At 33.4% G+C, this 25,478-nt stretch overlaps 1 protein-coding gene across 1 annotated transcript in view; it reads left to right on the top strand.

Moving 5' to 3' along the window:
* Spata17 (spermatogenesis associated 17) overlaps positions 1–25,478 on the top strand; it is a 196,881-nt gene that overhangs the window by 61,552 nt on the left and 109,851 nt on the right. Inside the window, exon 6 of the mRNA XM_026388009.2 lies at positions 20,953–21,076. Within this exon, the coding sequence (XP_026243794.2) occupies positions 20,953–21,076 (124 nt within the window). The remainder of the gene's footprint in view (positions 1–20,952; positions 21,077–25,478) is intronic.

Genomic DNA, 25,478 nt, shown 5'->3' with positions numbered 1-25,478 from the left:
TGTAGGTAAATGGATGGAGCTGGAGAATATCATGCAAATAAGCTAAATAAACCAATCCCCAAAATCCAAAGGCTGAATGTTTTCTCTGATATGCAGATGCTAATTCACAATAGGGACAAGTGCTAGGGAAAAATAGAGGTACTTTGGATAACCAGAGGGGAGTGAAAGGAGGGGAGGGAGTGTGGGGGTAGGAATGATAGTAGCATGAATTAGACATTATTACCCTATGTGCATATATCATTACACATCCACTGGGATTTTACTTTGTGTACAACCAAAAGAATGAGAAGTTATACTGTCTTTATGTATGATGTGTCAAAATGCATTCTACTGTCATGTATATCTAACTTGAATGAATAAGTAGGTAGGTAGACAAATAAATAGATAGATAATAGAAACAGAGTTAGATTATAAACCAGTCAACCTTAACTATGTTAAAGTATAAGATCCAAGCTAGAAAAAATTGGCAGATGAGCAAATTTTTATTTTCCCACCAAATCTGTTATTTTAGATGGATGTAAGTACTGGCTGCCAAAACAACCAAGTAGCAGGACTTTGAAATAATCCTCTAAGATTACACATTTCAGACTTGAAAACTATATCTAATTTAGATCCTGGGTTGTTGTTACTTGCTCATGGAACTGAAATCAGAAGCCCACTGTATTCTTGTGGATACTTAGTACCAAGGAAATCTCAACCTGACCTGCTAGATAGCCTTCAGGCAATCATGACAATTGAACTTGGACCCCCTGGCTCCTTATGAGCTACTAGACCAAGGCAATCTTCAGGAATTTCTCCAATTTCTACTTCATATGAGTACATGGAAGATAAAGACTGGGAATTGTTTGTCAACCCAAGAATACACATCTAAAACAGGGACTCTTCACTGTATCTGTGTAGCAGCATTAGATGTTCTCTGTGGGTCAGAATCACTTTCCCATTTTCCATTTTTCCTAGAGGAGTTTTTTTTGTTTTTTCTTTTTTGTTTTATGGTTTCTTTTTTTGCTATGAGTATTCTATGACTTCTGTAACATTTTCTTCAGGCATATTGTAGGCAGATAATTTCTCTTTTAGTTGAGTTTACAGATAAGAAAGTCATACCTAAAATTGTGCATGACTTGTAAATGAATATAGTAACAGATGTAATGTTAGCAACATCTTCCTTGGCAACAGGATGAGTGCACTCCATTTGAAGTTTGTATAAGAAAAGAAGGTTGTTTAGATATTGTATCAGTTAGGGACTGATGCAAAACATTGGCAGTTGACACAAATGTGGACTTTGCAATGAAGTGGACTATGGAAAATTCCATAGACTTGATCATTCAATGTCTATTCCAGCCGAAGTTCAATTATTGTTATTATTGTTTTTCTAGACTTCTTTCAGTTTTGGGTGGCCTTATGACTTGGTCCTGAACAGTAAAATATTCTAGTTTTTTCATTTTTTTCATAATGTGTACACAAAATGACTAGAGCTACAACAAACATCTTACCCATGATAAGAAGATAAAGTTATCACACATAAATATAATTTGAAAAGAACTTATAGCATTATAATTTATATATTATAAAGGAATACATTTGATGATATTCACTGAGTCTGTGTGTACCTATGTTAATATACATATTGTCACTGTGACCAAAAGTCCTGAGAAGAATATTTAGAGGAGGAAATGTTTATTTTTGACTCCAGTTTTAGAGGTCTCAGTCCATAGATGGCCAGCTCCATCACTCTGGGCACAAGAGGAGAAAATGGCAGAGGAAAGCAGTTCAGGAAACAGAGAGAACTCCTCTCCAGGGACAATATATAAAACTCCCAATCATCTACTTCCTTCATCTACACACTACCTGCCTACAGTTACCACTCAGTTAATCCTTTGCTGTGGATTAATACACTGACTGATTTGAAACTCTTATATTCTAATCATATCACCTCTGAATGTTCTTGCATTATCTCACACATGAACTTTTGGAGGATGCCATATCTAAATCATAGCATTCTGCCCCTGCCTCCCTAACTCATGAATTTCTCACAAGGCAGAACATTTAGTCCATATTCAAGAGTACTCATAGTCTTAACAGTTCAGCTTTACCCAAAAGTCTAAATCTAAAGTCTCCTCTGATACTCAAGGCAGACTCTCAGCTATAAAAATCAAAACCCACTTACGTATATCCAACATATAATGGCACAGAGTAAATATTTTCATTCCAAAAGGGAGAAATAGGAGCATAAAAAGAAGGGATGAGACCAAAGCAAAACTTAAATCTAGTTGAATAAACAAGTTCTGTAGCTCCATATCCAGTATCTAGAGCACATGGCATCATTATGTTCTCTTCAAAGGGCTGGTATAGATCTACTCCTATGGCCTTGATAGTTGCAGCCCATATGGCCTGGCCTTGATAGTTGCAGCCCATATGGCCTCTGTTTGGCTTATTTCTACTTGATTCCTGGCATCTGGCATCTGTTAATCTTGAGAATCTCCACTGCATTTTTGTCTTCCTTCTGACTTCTTCAAATATCATCCTCTCAAGGCAGCCTGCAGGATCTCCAAACCTGCAGCACATTGCGTCACCTCTCAGATATACCTTTGAAATCTTGGTGGAAGCCTCCATGACCCTCTAACTCCATCATCCTGTACTCCTGAAAAACCAGTACGACATGGTTGCCACTAAGGTCTGCCACCATCTTGAGCAGTAAACATGCTTCCTGGCACTACAACTGTAGCAGCTTCTGAGTGCCTGGGTGCTGAGCACACTGAAACAACTTACTAGGACCTTGTGTGCAAAAAAAAATGCAAGCAGGATGCTCCCATAGTCTCTTTGCAAAGGAATTTTTATGTTTTACACCCTTGATCCTGAGATAGGTTTGGTCTTACCAATTCTTGAGATGCCGTCATGCCATTTTCTTCTTGTCTCTGCATAAAGTATTTAGCATCTCTTTAGTGGCTGTAATGTCTTTAACAACCACGACTTCCTTAACCTCAGTTTTACCCCCACCTCTCTAGCCAAATTGTTAAATTTTTTGAGTCTTTATGTTCTGATTTCTGCTTCTGATTATCACAGTAAACTTGACTAACAGCCCCTGGCAATATCGATACCACCATCTGAATGTTGTGTTACCTTGAAATTTCCTTTCAGATTAATTAGTCCATCACCTTTAAATTTAGCCTAAAAAAAAAGTGTCAGGATATGGGCAAAATGTAGACAAGTTCTTTGTAAGAATATAACATGAATGGCCTCTAGTCAGATTTCCAATAGATTCCAGCTTTTCCTCTGAAACCTCATGAGCCCAGTCTTAACTGTCCATAGTCTATTGGCATTCCGATCTTTCAAGCTCCCACCAGAATTGCCCATTAATCTATGCTTCCAACACGTAATTTTCTTCAACTTGCATCTGTAAACTTTTAAAAATTTCTCCCCAACAAACCAACTCTTAAGACTTCTGAACTACATGGTCAGGTTAATCATAGCAACAACTCCACTTCTGGTACCAATTTCTGCTTTAGTCAGCATTTTTGTTGCTGTGACCAAAAGAACTGACAAGAACTATTAGAGGAGGAAAATTTTATTTTGGCTCACAGTTTTAGAGGTCTCAGTCCATAGATGGCCAACTCCAAAGCTTTAGGTCCAAGGGGAGGTAGAACATATGGTGGAAAAGCATAGCAGAGGAAAGCAATTCAAAACATGGCAACAGGAAGCATAAAGAGCTCTGCTCCCCAGGGATTAAATACAAAAGGTGTGTCCCCTAGTGACTCTATATCCTTCAGTTACATCCTGACTGCCTACAGTTACCACCCAGTTAATTCATATCGATGGATTAGTCCATTAATTGAGTCATAGCTGTCTTAAAATAATCATTTTGCTTCTGAACGTTCGTGCATTGTCTCACGTATGAGACTTTGGTGGATACCTCATATCAAGACCATAACAATACACAAAATTCTTTTGCATAAACTGATACACTATGGATTTTTAGGCTAGTCATTATTTACTGAAGAGACATTAGTGTATCATGAAGGATACATAGTGTATCATAAAGGGATATAACGTTATTCCTTTAACTTTAATATTCTAGATGAATTCTTCAACATTGGGATGGGAGAAGGAAAGAAACTTAGTATTCGTCCACTTGTCCCAAAAGACCAATTAAAATAATCTTTTAAAATAAATTGGTCTTTTTCGTGATTCTTTGCATTTCCTCAATCCTCTCCAAAATGTTCTATGAGTGTTTAGGGAGTTTATGTTACTTTGTTTTCTTAGGGGTTCTATGTGGGTGGCAGTAGCAGGTGTCTGCTGTGATGTGGTTGATCAGTCTTGCCCCTAGGAGTTCTGAAGGCATCTGCTGCTTAGTCCTGCATTTGGTGTAAGAACTTAGTTTAATTTAGATCTGGTGTTTTTTTCTTAGCTGACTAGGCCCTGTATCATCTCTTTCAATCCCTGCCAATCTAAGATCTTCCATATGTTTCAAATGACTCTTTGGACAAGGCTGGCTACCCTGCAGTCTCTGACTCAGTAATATCTGTATTTTTGTCATACTTGCTCTCATGATAACAATTTTTGGATTTCAGTTCAGATCTGGTTTGTCCCTTAAAGGATATGCATGAACTCTTTGGTCTTTCTAGATGATATGAGAGCCAAGGAAGACTTGAGTTTACTAATTGAGCTCTCTACCTCACCATACTATTTGATCCTCTTTACTGAACTGGAAACTTCCTTATTGTTTTGAGGCCACCTTGTTTAAACAAGAAATAGGAAAATACCTGTCTTTGGTATCTCTCTCAATAGACTAAACATTTCTCTCTGCTTCCATTACTTGGCCCAGGGTTTAGAGTTCAAGGAACAAAACACTGCATTTTGACCAATCTCCTAGACTCCTAGACTCCTATGCCTTCCACTGTTCTCTGGAGTTGTACGAGACAGACTTATCATACTTTTTTTTTTTGGATACAATTAAATATAGCAAAGGACAGGAAATTGGCTTGCTGATAAAGAAAAAATAAAGGAAAAGTATTTTAAAATATATATCCTATATATTATAGATACTTCAACATGATTTGTACCAGCATTTTCCAGTCCTACCATCTTCTTAATGACCTTATTCAAAATTTTTGGAAAGTTTTTGAAAAAATGAATAGTTTGATTATTTAAGGTTAATAATCCTGTAGGTAATTAAAACTATGAAATTTTTTCAAAATATGTATTCAGAAAACTTTTATATCCTTTCCACATTATTTCTTATTTATTAGAGTAAGTAAATAATAATGGAAGTAAACTAGGTTAATGTGGGATTTGCAATCAAACTGTTATCTGGGTGATTGAGAAAGCCTTGAACTTGAACTAAGGAGGTCCCAGGCTAATAGTGAACCAAGAAACTGATATAAATGTATAAAAACAACTTATGAAAAGTCTATTTCATAAAAGATGCCACAATTTTAGCCTTAAAATTAATATGCTCTTGGGCTAGGGTTGTGATTCAGTTGTAGAGTGCTCATTTCACATGTGTCAGGCATTAGGTTCAATCTGCAGCACCACATACAAATAAATAAATAAAATAAAGGTATTGTGACCTTTTACAACTAAAAATATTGATATATTCTCATGTGTTTGAAAAAACTTCAAAACATAAAAATTAATAAATTACAAATAGAACATATGTTATAGGTAAACAATTTCTTCTACAAATAAAAGGAGAATATAAAACCTCTTTCAAAAATCATACCAGAGACAAGAACTTGTGGAGAATAACTTTTAATTTTGTGAATATGTGTATATTATGCAAGTGTATTTGAATGCCTTACTTTTACCTTCAGGGAATAAATCTTTTTCCAATTAGTTTTTCTTCTTTTAATTAGTATATGGATTTTAGAGCTTATTTAGTTATTTTTGCTTTCAGGACTTCACATGTCATGCAGAAATAAAATACTGGCAAATCCTAACTGCCCACTAGCCCCTTTGCTTTGGTCACTGCCCCACTATCACTATCTCTATTGATTACTTGGTCAGCAAGGTTTTGTGATTTTTGCTCTGCTTTGGGAGTGCCTCTGATGTACTGGATTATGTCCAATGAAATTCTGGCACCTCATCCTGTCCTTTGAGGTTAGCATTTTTACTCTATACTCTCAGGTGTTATCTGTTTTTTTTTTTTTTTCCTAAAGATGACACCATGTTAGAATTGCTGAGTACAAAGCACTAAGAAGGACTCAGTCCAGATTAGATAGGCCCAGAAAGTCTTGCAGATGAAAGCTATTTCAGAATCAGTCCCCTCCCATAAACCTTTTGTGTTGAACCCAGGACATGCGTTCTCATACTTTTTAAAACTTATGTTGAGCTGACCTTTGTAATGTTTGCTGTTCTTTCTTGCAGGTAAAAATCAACTAGGACCATTTTAATTTATCTTATCAGAGATTCTGTAGTATGCCTGAAAAGTAAAAGAATTGAAATTTCCATTTCTTTTCTCCAAAGAGTGTTATTTTGCTTGATTGGTTTTGGGTTTTGGTGTTGAACCTTTCTTAAATCGCACATAACCTCCTCATTGACCTACAATACATATGATGAATACATTTGGTGAGCCGCTTTCATCAACCCATATGAAGTTCCTTTCCCAAGATTAAAGAGCCCATAAAAGATGGGTTTCTATCCTTCAGATATCTTCTTAAATGTCACCTCTTCAGGGAAATATTTCCTAACCCTTCCTTATCCCCCAAACATCCCATAAATGCATTAAATATTCCTATTGTATACTTCCATAATTCTCTAAAATTTTCCTTCTTTGAATTTATCCCACTGTAAATTTTTGGTGTGTTTTCATATTGTCTATTTTTCTTCATAAATCACTATACTCCTAGAACTGATGATATTTAAAACAGTAAGAATTTAAAAGAACAATTGCTGGGTGAACCATCTTGTAGATTTGAGGACACCTAATAAGTCACATTCTTCCCTATATTCTGGGCCAAATGAGAAATAAGAAAAAAAAATAAGTTGATGAGAGACCAAAATATCATATTTCTAATTTCAAACTCATAAAATAGGAAGCAGTATATGTTTATAGATAAATGGATTTTTAAATACTGGACAATGTGAGTTAGACAGATTTCCCAAGCCAATCATCACAGCATTGGTAGACACCTCCTTTCCCCTTCCTAGCACTAGTCCTCAACCCTGCCAAACACAGTATGTTTGCCCCCATTGTTGTCCTCTATAGGATCTTGGTCTGAGATCTTCTCCAATCAGATTACTTTTCTAGCCATTGGATATCCCTCCACATAGAAGGAGACCAAAATGCTGAAATAAGTAATATGTTTTTTGTCAGTAAATATAAACATATGTCAAATACTGTGTGTGCATTATAGTTTTTGAAAGATGTTTTATTTTAAATCTAATCCACAGACTATTTATTTTTGTTGAACAGATTATTTTTAAGTTAAACAAAATACATTTTCAGCTTTTAATATATAAAAGATATTTGAAGGAGAAGAAATGGCTTTTTTGTAGCTTCATTCAATAGGTAAACTGGAATCCTCTGTAAGTGGGCTGTCATGTTATTTCATTTATATTTCTTACTCAAACTCAAATTAACTTTGCAGTTTCACAGTTTATCTATTGTGAATCTGAACAGTTAAGTGGGACAGAAGAAAAGGTGCAGTTCCATTAAGCTCTAACATATCATTGGCTGTCAGGTAAGCCTTGTTATGCTGTCCATCCTCATTTAACTATCCCACAAGATCTCTTAATGAAGTTAAGCCCCAAGTTCACTCCAATAATTCTGTGGCAAGAGTTTGTGCATTGTAACAATTCATCACTTGTCAGGAAGGCACTTTTAGTTTATACATTTAATAAGGGCATCCTCTAGCTTGGTTAATTAGAAGTGAACAGTTTGCATATTTACTAAATGTGGAGTGTCATTGCCACCACGGCCTATTGCCTACATGAATTATTTCTCTATCTGCAATAAACAGCTGGGTAATTATTACTGCCATAATCAGATAAATTCCCTCTGTAAGGCTTTTCTTACATGGCAATTCTTTGAACTCATCCAAAGCTGAGCAAAATTTATGAACTCCAGCAGCTAGGCCACTTTTTCATACTATGGTGTCCCTGTTCACTATTTCAAGGACATAAGTAGAGCACCATAGATATTGTGTAAATAAGGAGACTAAATATGATTACCTAAAGATAAGATTTCAATAAACCTCATTTTTAAAAATAGAATATTCTGATCTCAGTCAACTAAATCATAGCAGTTTGGTTTTATCTAATTGTATGTATATAAATAGGCTGTTTTTATAGTAACAACTAGTCTAAGGAGTAAAGTAAATGACATTTTAGTATTCAAGAAAAGCGTTAGTCTGTAATGCTGACTATATTTTCCCTGCTGATTCATTTTTATATAAAAGGATACAATAATTATAGCAATCCCTTTTGAAGAATTGAGGTAATAGCACATGCCAGAGTGTCTAAATTAAAATACAGCATATATTTTTTGCTTTAAAGAAGGGTCTGTTATTTGTTTATAATTAATAATTATTGATATAATACATATAATCACTTTAATTTACAGAATGATACCTAATCATTGAAATATAATCTTCTCACATATCCATTTTAATAATAAAATGATACCTTTAACAATTTGCTATTTCAAAACTTTTGAAAGTGAAACATACGAAAAGGAAAAAAAAGGTTAGTCTCAAGAAGAAATTAATAAAAGGACAAAGTTTAATATATTAGACATTTGAATTTAACTCTTTACACAATGAATTTTATTTAAAATTTCACAGTAAATTTTAAATAGTTTACAAAAGGATGTAAAAGAAAAGAATAAAAGGAACAAAAACCACAGTAAAGGAAAATACAGATATAATAACTTTAATGGTGTGCATGATTGATCAGAGAAAATGACTAGTTAAGCATGTTCCCTAACAAAATGGAGAAACATAACTGCATAAGCCAAGAAACTGCTTTTTGTAGCACCGATCCTAGAAGAAATTTCACAAATGAATCTTCAATAGGACATATTCAGAAATGTAATGAACAATGTCTTCAGTGTGTTTTGTTTTTATTAAAAAACAAATCTGAATTTCAAGTCCCTGTTCTGTTGTAGAGAACTTGGGTGGGGGTGGGGGTGGAGAACTTTTTTCCCAACCTTGGGGTATTGATGAACTAGAAGTTATAGTCTCTCACTTCTCTTAGCTTACCTTTTGTCAACAGATGGATAGAAGGAATTTTCTCTTTTTTCCCCTATTGCTGATTAAGAAAAGATTTATTAATAATATGCACACTTTTTCAGTCTGAAAGATATGTTTAGGTGATTATGAAATAATATGGAAGAAATGTGTGTGTGTGTATCACATTTTTTGGTGAAATATTTGGCCTTATGTTATTCAACTTCTTTGAAGCATAATGACACTGTTAACTGGTCTCTTCTCTAATTTTTCTTATAACTTGAAACCACTCTTTCCTGGTCTACCTTCTACTTCTGTGATAATGTTCCTCTATTTGTGTACTTTCCTTTATTCACCTGACCTTAATAATGAGTATTCTCCTTTAATCACTTGCCTTTTCACGCTACATGCTATGTACAATCTCTTCCACTTCTGTGACTTCTGCTGTCACTTAGATGATTCATAAATCCAAATCCCACCCACAATTATCATTAGTATAGCCATCTATTAAATTGCCTGATAACATTGCTACTTGGACAACTTGCAGGCATATCAAGAAAGCATATTTATATATGAAACAATTATTTTTCCTAATCTCTTCATATGGTGAATTGAACCATTCTTCATTTAGGCACTCAGGTCAGAAGCATGGGATTTATTCCAAAGTCTTCATTCTACTGGTGCCTTCTGACCTGAGTGGAAGAGATTGTACATAGCATGTAGAGGACTTAGAAGTTCTAAAAACATGTAAAATATAAACACTAGAATTATATTTTAGAGTAATATAAAATACAAAAAAAATTCTTAGCATAAGAATTAAGCAAACCCAAACCCATAATAAATATGTGAATCATGTTTTAGTGTAATGAACAATACTGGGGCACTTTACCACTGAACTATATCCCAGCTCCCCCTTTTTAATTTTATTTTTTTTTTTGTTTTGAGAAAGTATCTTTCTAGGTGTCTTAGGGATTGCCTAAGTATTCGAGGCTGGCCTCAACCTTGCCATTCTTCTGCCTCAGCCTCTTGAGTTGCTTGGATTACAGGCATGCGCCAACTGTGCCCAACTTGAATTGTATTCTTAAATGGTTTAATACTTAAGTACAGGAATCTTTAAGGAAAATGTTAGCATGTATCTGAGTTATAAGTATAAAATGTGAATTCTTTGCATTGATGTATACCTACAAAACAAATCTTATGATAAGTAGGAAATTATGCAGTGACCTACTACTAAAAAGGCAGTAAATTGATAAATTGTCATTTAATTTTTTAAAAAATGTTATTTCTTTCATTACTCCTTTGTATTGTGCTTCATCTTTTTCTGTTATCCTTCCCTCTAATCTGTCCATTTCCTCTCTCAAGGGTAGCACTGAATAGAATGGAGAAAGTCACTATAGTATATTTTATTCTTTGGTATTACTATTTTAATATGTTTTCTTATCCAATAATAAATGGATAAGATTTTCTTGGTATGCATATGGAAATGATTTCAAAGATTACTAATCAAATAATTGGTCAATAAATAGTTTCCCAAAGCTCACTAGGCATTTTTCTAATATTGCATGTAGTATGCTGCTTTAAAATATGTTGACATAATCCTATGGTATGTCATTGCTTTATGACAGTATCAGTATTAGCTTGGAATTGCCCCTGGTCTGTGTTGAGTGGATTGAATGCAAATGCAGTGGCAATTATTTTTGCTTTTAAATGAGTTTAACACATTTTAAATGAGAGACAATGTGTGATGTTTGGGCAAATGCAAAATAAATATCATGCAACTCTTTTCATATGAAATGTGAACTTTAGCTACCTGAACTCTGAATGTATCCAATACTTAAATTCAGTAGGTTGATACTCCTCCTCCACAGCTGAATCACTGAAGATTCACAATGGAGAGAGAATATGATGAACCTTGATCTATCTGTATGCAGGAAAACCCCCATGCTGTGTCTCAAAGTCACCATCTGTAAATTTGTTTCATTTCACAAAGAACAGAGACCTTGTTAATAATACTTGTCCCTTACTGACCTCAGTGGAATGTCGTGAAGATAAATAAGTGTCTGTGAAGTACTTGGAGCCCTGAAAATAATGTGCTTTGTAAATACATTTATAGTTATTTTGTTGTAATTAGCTCAGTGTTGCTCTCAAATGTTGGACATCATATATATTACATAAAACTACTTCCTTTTATAGAAATAATCCAGAATAAGAAAAAGAAAATAAATTTACACTGAAATATGTACATATTTTTAGAAAGAATATAGTACAGAAATTCTTTTTTAATTGAGTTGATTCTAAAGAGTCAGAAAAAGAAAAAAATGGTTTTAATGAATAATCTCTAGAGATCTTTGGAGTCTTGTTTTTTAAAATCATGCAAAGTTGATAAATGGAATAATAGAATAATTGGACATTCCCTTTGTATGATCAGAGTGCACTCGTGGTATTGTAATCTTTATGGTTTGGATAGAAGGTGTCCCCAAAAAACTCATGTGTAAGACAATGCAAGAAGGTTTGGAGGAGAGATGATTGGATCATGACAGCTTTAATCCAATCAGTGAATTAATCCTGTGGTGGGGATTAATTGAGTGGTAACTGAGGGTGAGAAGGGTATGGCTGGAGGGTGTGGTTCATTGGAGGTGTGCCTTTGGGGTACATACTTTCTATCTGGCAAGTGGAGTCTCTCACTCTCTTTGCTCTTGATCATCATGTGAGTGGCTTCCCTCCACTATACTCTTCTGTCATGTTGTTCTGCCTCACTGTGAGCCCCAAGGAAGGGAGACAACTATCTATAGATTGAGACCTCTGAAACTATGAGCCCCCAAATAAACATTTCTTCCTCTAAGATTCTTCTTGTCACGTCTTTTAGTAATAGCAGTAAAATAGATGACTAAAACAGTAATTCTATAACATTGACCATTATGATCTTTGTAACATTTTATTCTCAAAATGTCTAGTCATAGAGTACACATGTGCTAGCATTTCTCACTTGCCCACAGCCTGAAAACCTTTCTTCAACCATAACTTTTGATCTTTGCAGTTGGTGGTTAAAGTCTATGGAAGATAGCACACATTTTTTGTGCATAATCTCTCCTCATTTTAATACCTTATCTCTCTATCCCTGCTCTCTCTGTTTAGTAAAAGCCTTTTTATTTTCTGTTCCCAGTTCCAATGCCGCCAATTCCATGAAGTCTTTTTTGATCCCTCTAATCACAATAGAGCTCCCTGAACTTAAGCACTGAATGTTTTTCTTCTATAGAGTTATTCTTCAAGTTGTCTAATTTGTTGTCATCATTATCTTTTTGTAATCTCCTTGAAAGAAGGGACTAACTTGACACATCTTTATTTCTTTTAATATCTTAGAACATACTTGTGACTGTTTGACAATGAACAAATGATTGTCGTTTCTCTCAGTCACTGTTGAACAAATGACTGACAATGAATAGATGACTGTTATTTCTCTTTTTTAATTTGTGCAATATTATGCATAATTGCAGGGTTCATTCTGGAATATACATAAATGCATATAATATAATTTGTTCCATTTTAGTCCCCAGTTGTATTCCCTTCACCTGTTCCTCCCTACCCTTGTTCTCCTTCTTTTACTCTATTAGTCTTCCTTCTATTAATTGTGTATGATATTTATACATAGAAATGGAATTCATTGTGATATATTCATACTTGGTGTTTTAGTCAGCCTTTTTGTTACTATGATTAAAAGATTGCTCTGACAAGAACAATCTCAGAGGAGGAAAAATTTATTTGTGGGCTCACAGTTTCAGAGGTCTCAGTACATAGACAACTGGCTACAAGAGTATGGTGGAGGAAAGCAGTTTACATGATGATCAGAGAGCAGAGAGACTGAGAGACTCCCCTGGCTGGATAGATAGAAAGTGCATATCCCAAAGGCAAGGCCCCAGAGACCCATCCCCTCCAGCTATACCCTCCTCACCTTCAGTTACCACTGAATTAATCTCTTCTTAGGGATCAACTCACTGATTGATTCAAAGCTCTCATAATCCAATCATTTCTTCTCTAAACTTTCTTGCATTGTCTCACACATGAGCTTTTTGGGAAAAATATCGCATCCAAACCATAACACTTGGACATAACAAATTTGATCTATTTTATTCCACTTTCCCTCCCTTTTCCCATCCCTCTTCCTTCCACATCAGTCTTTTTTCTCTACACTCCACTGTTTTCCCTCTGTTTTCATGAGATCCCCCCACACTTTTTATAAAAAAAAATTCTTGTTTCTCTCTATCTTCCACATAAGAGTGAGCATATTCACCCCTTAACTTTCTGAATCTGACTGATTTCACTTAGCATGGTAATTTCCTTCTTCTTTAGTTGAATAAAACTCCATTGTGTGCATATAACATATTTTCTTTAATTATCTATGAAGGGACACTTAGGCCGGCTCAATAACTGCTATTGTAAATTTTGCTGCAGTAAACATTGACATTCATGTATCACTACAATATTCTGATTTTTGTTCTTTTGGATAAGTATCAAGGAGTTGGATAGCTGGGTCATATAGTGGTTCCATTTGTAGTCTTTTGAGGAATCTCCATATTGCTTTTCCAAAATACTTGTACTAATTTGCAGTCCTACCAGCAATATAAAAGTGTATCTTTTCCTCCACATCCTTACCAGCATTTATTATTATTTGTATTTCTGATGACTGCCATTCTAACTGGGGTGAGATAAAGTAATATGGTTTTAACCTAAATTTCCCTGATTGCTAAGAATGTTAAACATTTTTTTTTATATTTCTTGCTCATTTCCATTTCTTTTTTTGAGAAATATTTATTTAATTCCTTTGCCCATTTACCGATTTGGGTTATTTGTGCTTTTTGGTGTTCAATTTTTTGAATTCTGAATATATTCTGGATATTAATCTCCTGTGGAAACAGTAGCTGGCAAAGATTTTCTCCTATTCTGACTTTCTCTTCAAGCTCCTAATTATTTTCTTTGCTTTGCAAAAGCTTTTTAAATTGAATCTATCCTGCTTATTGATTCTTGTTTTTATTTCTTGAGCTTTAGGAGTCTTATTATTGAAGTTGGTACCTGGGCCAATATGTTGGTATGTTAACTTATATTTTCTTCTAGCAGTTGCAATGTTTCTGATCTAATTTCTAGTCTTTGATCCACTTTGATTTTATTTTTGTATGGAGTAAGAAAGATCTATTTTCATTCTTCTATATAGAATATCCGGTTTTCCCAGCACTGTTTGTTAAAAATGCTACCTTTTCTCCGTGTATGTTTTTGGCACCTTAGTCAAGGATCAGATGATTGTATTTTTATGGATTTTTCTCTGTTTCTTCTATTCTATTCCATTGGTTTTCATGCGTTATGCCAATACAGTGCTGTTTTGGTATTGTAGCTCTGTAGTATAATTTCAGATCAGGTTTTGAGATGCCACCAGCACCAATCTTATTGTTCAGCATTGCTTTGGCTATTCTCGGTCTTTCATTCTTCCATACAAATTCTAGAATTTTCTTTTTTAGCTCTGTGAAGAATGTTATTGATATTTTGATGGGCATTTCACTGAATCTGTATATTGCTTTTGGTAAAATAGCCATTTTGACAATACTTATTCTGCCTATCCGAAAGCATGGGTCTTTCCATTTTCTAAGATCTCTCTTCAGTATTCTATAATTTTCACTCTAGAGTTGTTTTTAGCTCCTTAGTTAGATTTCTTCCCAAGACAAATCCCAAGCAGAGAAAAACTGAAAGCATTTCCTCTAAAATCAGAAAGAAGACAAGAATGCCTACTCTCACCACTGTTCTTCAATATACTTCTTGAAACTTTAGCTAATGCAGTCAGACAACAGAAGGAAATTAAAGGAATATAAATAGGAAAAGAAGTCCTTGAATTATCTGAGTTTGCTGCTGACATGATTTTACAATTAAAAGATCCAAAATACTACACCAGAAGACTTCCAGAACTAATAAACAAATTCAGCAAAATAGGATACAAATCAACATTGAAAATCAATAGATTTCTTATACTCCAATAATGAATTTGCTGAGAAAAAAATCAAGAAAGCAATTCTATTCACAATAGTCTATAAAATATTTAGGAATATATCATAACATGATTTTTTATAGCAACATAGGCATTTTGAAGAGAAATTTATCTGTACTATTATAAATATATAAATATTTCAAGTATAACTGAAAAGTTTTTGTTTGCTTTTTTAAATGAGAGGACTTTCTAAATGTTTCCAAACTGGTAAGGTTTTCAGATAATATATTGAAAGATTTTATCACTCTCCAAATATATTTGTATGTAAAACACATAGAAAAAGCACACAATTAGATTTTTTAAGGTTAGTATTTTAACTTGTATTTAATTTAATTTTTGTAGTTGTTGATGCACCTTTATTTTATTCATTTATATGTGGTGCTGAGAATCAAACCCAGTGCCTCATACATGTGAGGCAAGCACCTACCACTGAGCTACAACCCCAGCCTCATTAACTTGTGTTTTAGATTTGTCTTTCTCACTTTTATTTTACTTTCTAGCTATTTGTTTAAATTAATATGGTTGTATTTAGAATGGACATTTGTTAGAGATAAAATATTTAATAAATAAACTAAAGTACTTTTAAGTTATAACAACACAGAAAAACCCCATGCTACTTGGCTATTTTTACTTTGAAGGTCTTGTAACATCAGCACACATTGACTTTTTTGTTTGGTTTTTTTTGATGGCGAGTTTTTTACTGGCTATCAAAACAGAGTAAGGACACCATAGAGTAGTTCAAACAATTTCCTTAGAATTGCAGATGATGGCATTTTTGCTTCAATTTGAGAAATCTATATAGTATTGTTGATAGTTCCCTCTAAAATTTAGGGCATTTGTACTTTTAAAGCAATCTCTAAATAATTCTTTAATTCGGTCAACTTATGATTTTTATGAAATTACTGTGCTGTAAGTACCCTTTCTTCTTGTAATATTTCATAATGCTTCAGCTAATACTGTGAAGTCTGTGGTAGGATTACTAACTGAAATATAATTGCATTTCTTCATAATGTCACACTAGTGAAAAAAGTGGAATCATCTTAATCCTTCAACAATGTATAGTTTTCATTGTAGTAGACAAGTGCTTCTTAAACTTTAGCAGTAGGAGATTGCCTCAGAGTTCTAATCCCAGAATTTCTGATTTAGTTGTTCTGGTGTTGTTGGAGGCTATGAACTTCTAATGGTTCCCAGGTGATGCTGCAGTTTGAGAACCACTGTCTTATGCAAAGAGCCAAAGTCCTGGTTTTATTCCATTTTCCAAAGAAGCTTTTCTTAATATGGCATCTTCCCTTTATAATTATGCCATCAGAAGTGATAAAGTACACTAGTAAATTGAGAAATAGTTTAAAAGTATGTTAGCAATAGTTTTTATACTAATGCTAATACCCACAATACCTACTACCAGGTATTAGGCCAAGTGCTTTGGGAGGGACTTTGACTGCAATAACAGAAAGGCAGAGAATGGATGACTTAAACAATAGAAATTTCTTGCATTTTGTAGAGTGGGGAGTCCAAGATCAAGGGGTAGATCTAATGTCTGGTGAGGGGACTTTTCTTTGTTTGCAGATGACTTCTCATTATACCTTCAGAGGACAGAGGAAGAGAAAGCAACTTCAATATATGAATTTTGAATGACACAGCATTTAGTCCACATATTGAAGCCTCAGTTCACAAGTGATGGGATTTGGAGTTGGGTACTTTAGGAGATAATTAAGTAATGCCCATGGAACCTTCAAAGAAAGAGATTTGGCCATCACAAGAACAGATACAACAGTTGCTTTCTTGAGCCTGGACTTTTTGGACCAAAAATGCCATGAGGATAAGCAAAAGAGTGTCATAGATGGAAACAGACTCTGAGTACTTTGGTGCATGAGGTTTACTGAGGAACATTTTGGAGAATATCACTTGTTGGGAGAAGGGAGGATGAGGAGCAGAGGATATTGAACTTCATCAGTGGTATCAGCCAATTTGAAGAAGCTCTGGGATCTGGATGACCCTTAAGAGTGGTCTCAATTTGAGAGAAAGTTTCTGGGCCCATGTATACCCTCTCAATCCTTAGTTATCAGGTGCAGGCTCTGGGAAGAAAGTGACAAAACTGGAATTTAGGAAGCTGGGTGCTTTGGTCCTGTAGCAAGCCAAGTGATGTGGTGAACTGCTCTCCTGGCCACTGCTTCACATAGATCACATAATGATGCAACACAGCCTGGTAGATATGTGTGTTATCTTGAGCCACATATGTTTTTGACAGGTATACAAGGTGAAACCACTCCTCAGAGTAGTATGTGGAGGATAGAATAAAGGAAAATTTATTTGTGCGGATCTCTTCTGACTCTGCTTTTGCACTGGTCAAGGTTTATCTCATGCCCCCTGCCTTTTAGAAAGCCAGATTCCATACTAAGCATTGTAGAATTTCATCTACAAAGTGCACACTGATAAGGAGGGAGAAAGGAGGAGACCATCAATAAAGTTAGAGAAAGGATAAAAGACTTATGGGAGATGCAGCAAGTAGTCTAGTATGTAGTTCATAGTAAATGTTCAAGAAATAGCTAACACTTATATAGCATTTTATTAGGCACCTCTGACTGCTCTGAGTACTTTACATAGGTTTGCTGATTTGATCCTCACAAAAACTTGGTGAGGATAATAGTAATGCTAACATATCTGCATTTTGCAGGTGAGGTTACTGAAGCTCAGAAGTTAAACAGCTAGCAAGTAGCACACCAGAACTCTTATAATCATGAGCCACTTCACAGTTTATGCTGTTAACTACTCCACTATATTGCCTCCCAGTGGCTATTGTTATTTTTGTTGTTGCTATCATTATTAGAATATGCAAATATTTTCATCACTATGAATATCATTAGCAAAATATTTTCAAATGTGGAGCTTTGCAAAAATTACATTTGTTATCTTTATTTTAAAACTAACTCACAAGAGCTGTAGCAGTGTAGCTCTGTGATAGAATGTGTGCTTACATGTACAGCATAAATTGGGATTCATTTCCCCACTACCAAAAAAACAACATAAATTTATATCATGAATTGCTTTAGAGATATGAAAATGATTCAGAAAGTTTTGGAACTTTTCTGGGTTTTATAATATAGTAGAAAATAAAATCATAAGATAAAAGAAAATATGCATGGCTAATTCGATAAAAATATCATCTGCATAAGATTTCTTATATCAGGGTTATGGCTAAAGCCTGATCTAGTATTAGAAAATCCTTAAATCTAAGGATTTTAATTTCACTCTGCCATTAACCAATTTGTTTTGGGGGTAGGTCATTTAGTCTTTTATATATTTCCATTTTTTATTATAAAATGGGATAGCTAGCATATATATGCACACACACACATCACAATACCTTGTGTGTATCACAAATATTTTGAGGCTACAAGTGAAAAAAAATAATTAAATGAAAAAATTATTGTAAACAACTCACTAAGTAGTATATTTTAAATAAATCTCCAGATTCACAGGATCATATTTTTTATTATATACTATACAATGAGCTATATCTTTATCCCTGCAAAGGTAACAAAAACATGTATTTTAAGGATAAGTAATTTCTTCTGCTTTTTATATTTTATCATTAAACAAGGAATATTTGGCATTAATGTAATTGTATTATTCAATATATCCACACACTCTCAGGTATTATAACAAATTAACTAGAAATCTAGGAATTTGTTTTTTCCAATAATTGTGTGAATTAATTTGTGTGTTGAGATGTGCCAGATTAGTTTTTCTACTGCTCTGTTAAGTTTCTTGAATTTATTTTTAAGGCATCCCAGTTCCTCTGGGATTCCTGTGAGTTTTCTTTATATACTAAAAATTGACTTCTTTTTCATATTGCCCAGTTTTAGTTCTCCTAGTCATGCAACTCTCCCCTAAATACATAGTTTGCATTTCACATTTCTATATCCTGAAGATAGACTGTTTTCACTACTTCAAATAACTTACAGTTTTGATTTTATACACAAGTACTTATTTGTGCCTGAACCATTTGAGATTTTAATTTTATTTTGTATGTAACATCACTTCATGTTTATTAAATCATTTATCAAAAAGAAGCTTCTTTGTAGATGTATTTTTCTATTTTTATGATTGCTAAGAAAATTACTGTACTTATCCTTGGAGTAATAGTAAATTGTATACATACATTTCTGAGTAATTATCTTAATGGTAGCAGTTTACTTGTTACTCTAAATTATCTTAAACTCTTCTAAGAGGAATTATAGAGGGGAAATATTTATTTTTGGATAATATCAAAAGTAAAGACTGCAATTAATAATGTATTCACTTTTTAGTGTAACATATGACTATTGTTTTTCCTGGTTAAAAATTATCATTTATTCATATGTAACTGCCTTGAAATTTGTACCTTAAGGACAAAGAAAGGTCACCAATCCCTCTAACTCCTGGTTCTTTGTCAAAAATGGACACAGTTAATGAGGTTTGTTTGGTACAGAACAAATTCTCAGACACAGATAGAGATCCTTTCAATGGAAACAAATTTGTTTGGCTTTACCAGGTTACTTAGCGATTAATAATAGCCTTGAGATGCAGGTCAGAGAGGTCATTGTACCAGCTTGCCAACACAATCTAAATGTGCAGCTAGTCCAGCTCTGTGGGTGCAGAAGCCCCCAAAATACTATGCATAAAGTAAAACAGGTTATTTTCTGACTCCTTTTTTCATATTAATAAGCAATTTTCAAGAGAAGGGTGGCAAAATGGGGTCCATGCCACTCCAAGTAATTCATTTATTTTGCAATTTAATCTTATGTTGAAAAAATTGCTCTGCTGCAATAGCAGAGCATGGTGATTTTTAAACGTCAGAGTGTTTCATAAGTAACCTTGTATGAAGTATTACATTAGTATCCTTTAGCAGAAAATTGCAACAAAATATTTCTAGAAATTAAAGGAGAATTCTTTTATTTTTGAAGTGTTATTTCCCCTACTTTTCCCTGGTATATTTGAGGAAAAGATGATTTGTTTAAAATTTTGCTGATGGCACCAGAAACACAGTTATATATCTATTTTCTCAAAAAAGTAAAATTTATAAATATTACATTGACATGAGTAATTGAGTGTCCTATGAGAATACAATTTTTTCCATATTTGATATCACATTCTTTTAGCAGATGTTTTTCATATAGCATATTTAAAAGCTTATATTTTTTAGATTTCTAGATATACACATAAATGAAGAAAATTCTCAACATTTTAATTGAATTTGTCATACTTTAGAAAGACTTCAACTTACTAATCTTTTATTCTAATTTCCTATATAATTAAATAAAATGTCAATCTCTTAAATGCACAATAATAGATGTAATCTTATTGATATTATTTAAAGCGTCAACTGAAGTAAAGTTACAGTAAATTAAACATATGTATAAAACCTGTCACACTTTTTAAATTGGCCCTGTAGGTAGTGTATAAATTGAATAATTTGAGATTTCTAAGTACAATACCAAAATTTAAAGGACATCACTATCTCAGATGCTTTCTTGGTATATTTGAGTATTTTCTTGTCTATATAATTATGACATATAGGAATTTGAATTTTAAAACTTAATTAATCTTTTTAGTGCTTTCTAAAGATTGCAAAGATTCACATAGAATATGCAGGTCAGACACACTGCTGATTTTGATGGATGTGGATAATGGTTGCCCCTCAAAAAACTTGATTATCATCAGTGAAAGAATTAAAATATTAACAGATAGTATCATAAATAACTGCAGACACTTTTGATGTAGGGAGGCACTGGAGGAGTTTGCAGAGATGAAAGAAAGAGAAGAGAAGAAGGCTAACCTCGAAAAGGAAGAGAAGCAAAGAGATTATCAAGCCCGAAAGATGCATTACCTCCTCAGCACAAAGCAGGTTGGTCTACCTGTCCCTGACAGCTCCCGTAAGCCACTTGGGCTCCTAGCCTGACAGAGATAAACTAGCAGGCTGAATGGGACATGACTTGTTGAAAAGATATCACAAAGACACTACTTCGAGTTCAATTTCGTGCTTCTGTGTAGGTGTGCGCAGGCACCATGACTCGCCTGTGACAGCTGCTTCATAGAGGCAGGCGCTGCGAAGCTGGCAGAAAAGTCTAAGTCAGCAGTGTGATCTGCCACAGTGATAACACAACACGAAGGGCATAACCTCACGTTCAAAACTCATTCCCAGCGGCTTATTGTTGTGTTGTGAATTGATCAAGAACTAACAAGTTATTAAGCTGAGATGGCTTTTATGTTTTCTCTTTTAATTGAGCAAATGTTGAGATTGAAACTATTCCCCCCCTTTCTAAATCTTGATGGAAGTTTTCAGGTGATGCTTTTAACAAAATTGTTTCAGCAATTACATCTTCACATGGAAAAATAAATGTGGTATCTGAAATACTTAGAAATATATCTCCTATACTAGCTAAAGTACCTCAAATTTTGTCATGGTTGCTAAGAAAGAATACATAGCATGTAGAATATTCTGCTCCAAGAGAAAAATGGTTTAAAAAAATGCATGCATTTGGGGTTGAAATATGTTTTGTAACTTGAGCTCTAATCAGAAACCTAGCAGTTTCTGAGTTTTATTTTTTCTTATAAACCTTTGACTCCTCCAGTGTCTTAGTTCTAGCCAGATTCACATATTCAGATATCTTCAGGGGTGGGCAAGTCAAGTCCCAGGGGTGGAGGGTGAGATCAGGGCCGAATGCCATAATTAGAAGTATCCAAATGCAACCACAGTAAATACTGGCCCTGTGTATTTGTAACCTGGATCTTCTGCATCTCTAGCCAGCCCTACTTGGTAGTCTAAATGCTAATAATGATGCCTGTATTTACTTGGATTTATATAGTTGAATTATCTTCATTTAACAGCTAAGGAAATGAACTCAGAGCTATTATGTGGCTGATTTATAGATATGAAACTTGTAGTAATAGATCTTGTACTCAAACCAAGGTCTTTTGACTCAAATTAGGCAATAAGTTAAAGATAATTTTAAAGTTAAAAAGCAAATATTTTCACGTTTTATTATAAAATCTCTAACAATGTAAAAATTGTAGTTGTACGATTGACATGATCTACTGTGTATAGAGGAATCCAAATCATAAATTCTTTGTACCAAAATGTTTTTGCTATTAGCTATTACTACCAACTATCAATAATTTCAACTTTGACTAAGTTAGAGGGTTATTAATACTACTGATTCTTTAAAATTGATAATAGTGTATTCCTTCAGATATAGTTGTTAATTTTGGTAACTCCAAGCCCTTTTGTATATTTGTTTATTTCTTAATCTGAATTCTAATTGTTTATTCTTGTGATGGTTAGTGGAGAAAACAATAAAAAATGGAGAAATCAAATATTTGCAAATATTTGTTCATTCTGTACAATGCAAGGTTTTGAAATATTGAGTGTATAGTGGAATGATTTTAAAAGTTCATAAGGGGTTGAGAGTGTAGCTCAGTGGTAGAATGCTGCTTGCCTAGCATGCATGAGGCCTTTGGTTTGATCTGCAGCACCATTAAATAAGTAGATAAATAAGTAAATAAATAAATAAATAAATAAAATAAACTGAAATTTAGAAAGCCCATTAGAATTTGATTGTTTTACTAATAAAAATAATGGCAAATATCTATGGGGTGCTTACCATGTGCCTGTACCACAATAAGAGACTATATTTGCATTATCTTTTTAATAAGATTGATTTCAGTTTTAAAATTGAGTGTCCAATTTCATAAATATTTTTTCAAGTATACCCAGAAGACTTGACTCATGGACCTTAATGAATTTTCAAATAACATTGAACATTCAAATAACATTGCTATTGTGTTTTAGGTATATGTGCATCAACAAACACAAGTTGTCTATGCTGCATTCAGTTTTTCTCCTTGCTTATATGGTATGCAGGTTACTGGTAATATCAATGTATAGAAACTGCAGTCTTGTCTCCAGGCTTCACTGGCATCTAATAAAATCATTATTTTTGAGGCAGTATGGTACAACGGAAAGAGCCTGGACTTTATAATCAGACAGCTGAATTGGCCTCTCAGCTCTCCCACTTAGAGTGAGATAATAGATTACCTTGAGTTTTCTGAGCCTCTGTTTTGTTCTACACATATGGGGTAATGAAACCCACCTTGAAAGAATTTTATGAGGATTAAATGTAATATATTTAAAAGAGTGCCAGGCTCTTGGAGGGCATTCAGCAAATGATCACGATCATATTACTGGAATTTAGCTTGTCAAGGATAAGCTAAGTTTCAATACTTTCATTTTCTTCTATTTGTTGTACCAATTGAAAGCACCATTTTTTAAAAAATTCCTTTTTTTCTTTTGGTTATTAATGAAAATTAGAGATCTTTCTACTGGCATCTTTGTATTGGTGCCCCCCTCCCACCCCATCTCATTTTAAACATGATTTCACAGACTGTAGGGTATTATTGGGGAAATTATGGCCTCAAATCACCTTCCTAGGAGAGAAATATTGTAAAAATATCAGAGATTTTAGTTTGACTCTGGAAAGCTGGTATACAATGGTAAGATTAATTTTTGACCACAGGAACTAGAGCGATAGAAGGACAACCATTTGAACCTAAGGAGATGTCCTCCCCCCCTCCCCAAGGCTTTTATTTTTATTTATTTATTTATATGTTAATTTATTTATTTATTAGAAAACTTTATAGCCATTATTTAGTTAAATAAAAAGGTAAGGCACATTCACTGTAACAGCTTTCCCCTTTGTCCTGATATGAGAAGGAAGCAAGATAATTTTTATTATGTATATTTTATTGTCATTCTTTTCACTTATAAATGACGATAGAGTCTATTTTTACATATTTATACAAACATGGATTATATCTTGATTTTTATTTTTATATTTTATTTTTTGGTGATAAAATTAAATAGCAGATCACCTTAGTGTCTCATTTGTTCATTTTTCCAGGGATTAGTTGTATTGACTGAAAGATACTGGAAAGTCAAATGTTTTATTCCTTATGTCCCTTCAGATTTGCTTTCCTTGGCTTTAAATCAGTACTTTTCATCACCTTAGAAAACTCTTTCAAGTCAAAATCACATACTCTCTCCTTCTAAACAAATGTATGCAATACCTTAGTATTTTAATATAGCAGATATGAATTTCAACCTGATCAGCTGATTACTCCAAATGACATATTTTTGAGTATCTACCACGTGTTGATACTGTACTAGGACTTTAGTATATACACATATATACATACAATCATTATTCACAAGGAGCATTCAGCCTAATTTCAATCTAATGTCAAACAACTTCTTTAAAATACAAGGAAATTGCTAATTTTCCATTATAGTTTATATAAGCAGTCTCACTGAAATTAACCACCATTTATATTAGTGATTTTGCTGATGCAATTGGCTATTTTGTTCTGTTTTAATCAAAAACTTTGAATACTTTCCCTAAACTAAAGAAGACTTGAGAGTGAAAGACATAATGCACTTAACGTAATTTTTGTTATTCATTTCTCAGAATGACTTGGCAATTATATAGGAATTTAACTGTGGATTTAAAAATATTTCTTGTTTAGATCAACTTCATTCCTTGTTTCAAGAGTTTTGACTTCAAATTATATTAGGTATACTTAAATAAAAAATAAAAGCAAATGGTATTTTAAAACCTTGTGTTTGACTTTCAATATGTACAGATATTTGAAAATTTATCAAATAATATTCAAGTGTGAATAATTTTTATAAGTCTGTCAGGGTAGGAAAAGTTTTGTTGACCTGCTTAAATGGAATAAATCTAACAACTTTTTCAGAAAGAAACACTATTTTTATTGGAAGTTTCAATAATTTTTGGAATGGTATTATTAATATAATTTGTGGAATACTAATTTCTACATTGAATTTTCATAATTCTGATATAGTTTACCTTAGATGAGTATTAAAAAAAATTAATTCAGGCAAATAATGTTTTTAAAAAGCTAAGGAATTTTATAAGCCAAAATTATGTTTGTGAATTCAGATATAGATAGTAAATGAAACCATGTGTTATTTAGTGCATTAATAATTTTAAAATGATTCTGCTGATATACAGATATATTCATATACTGAGAGCAAAGTCAGCTTTCTTTTTTAAAATCAGTTTTTAACCTATTTTAATAAAAATTCATTGTATGTCTTTAAATAGTTTCAAAAGATATTACTAATTTTTACTGGTATTAATGATCTCATCTTTATTCAAGCAAATATGTTTGTGCTAATAGGAATTACACGAGTAAATAACTAATATTGCAATGAGTGAATTAATAGACCC

Source organism: Urocitellus parryii, chromosome 9 (genome assembly GCF_045843805.1).
Source record: "Urocitellus parryii isolate mUroPar1 chromosome 9, mUroPar1.hap1, whole genome shotgun sequence".
Taxonomy (NCBI): Eukaryota; Metazoa; Chordata; class Mammalia; order Rodentia; family Sciuridae; genus Urocitellus; species Urocitellus parryii.
This window is presented reverse-complemented; position numbering and strand designations above follow the sequence as displayed.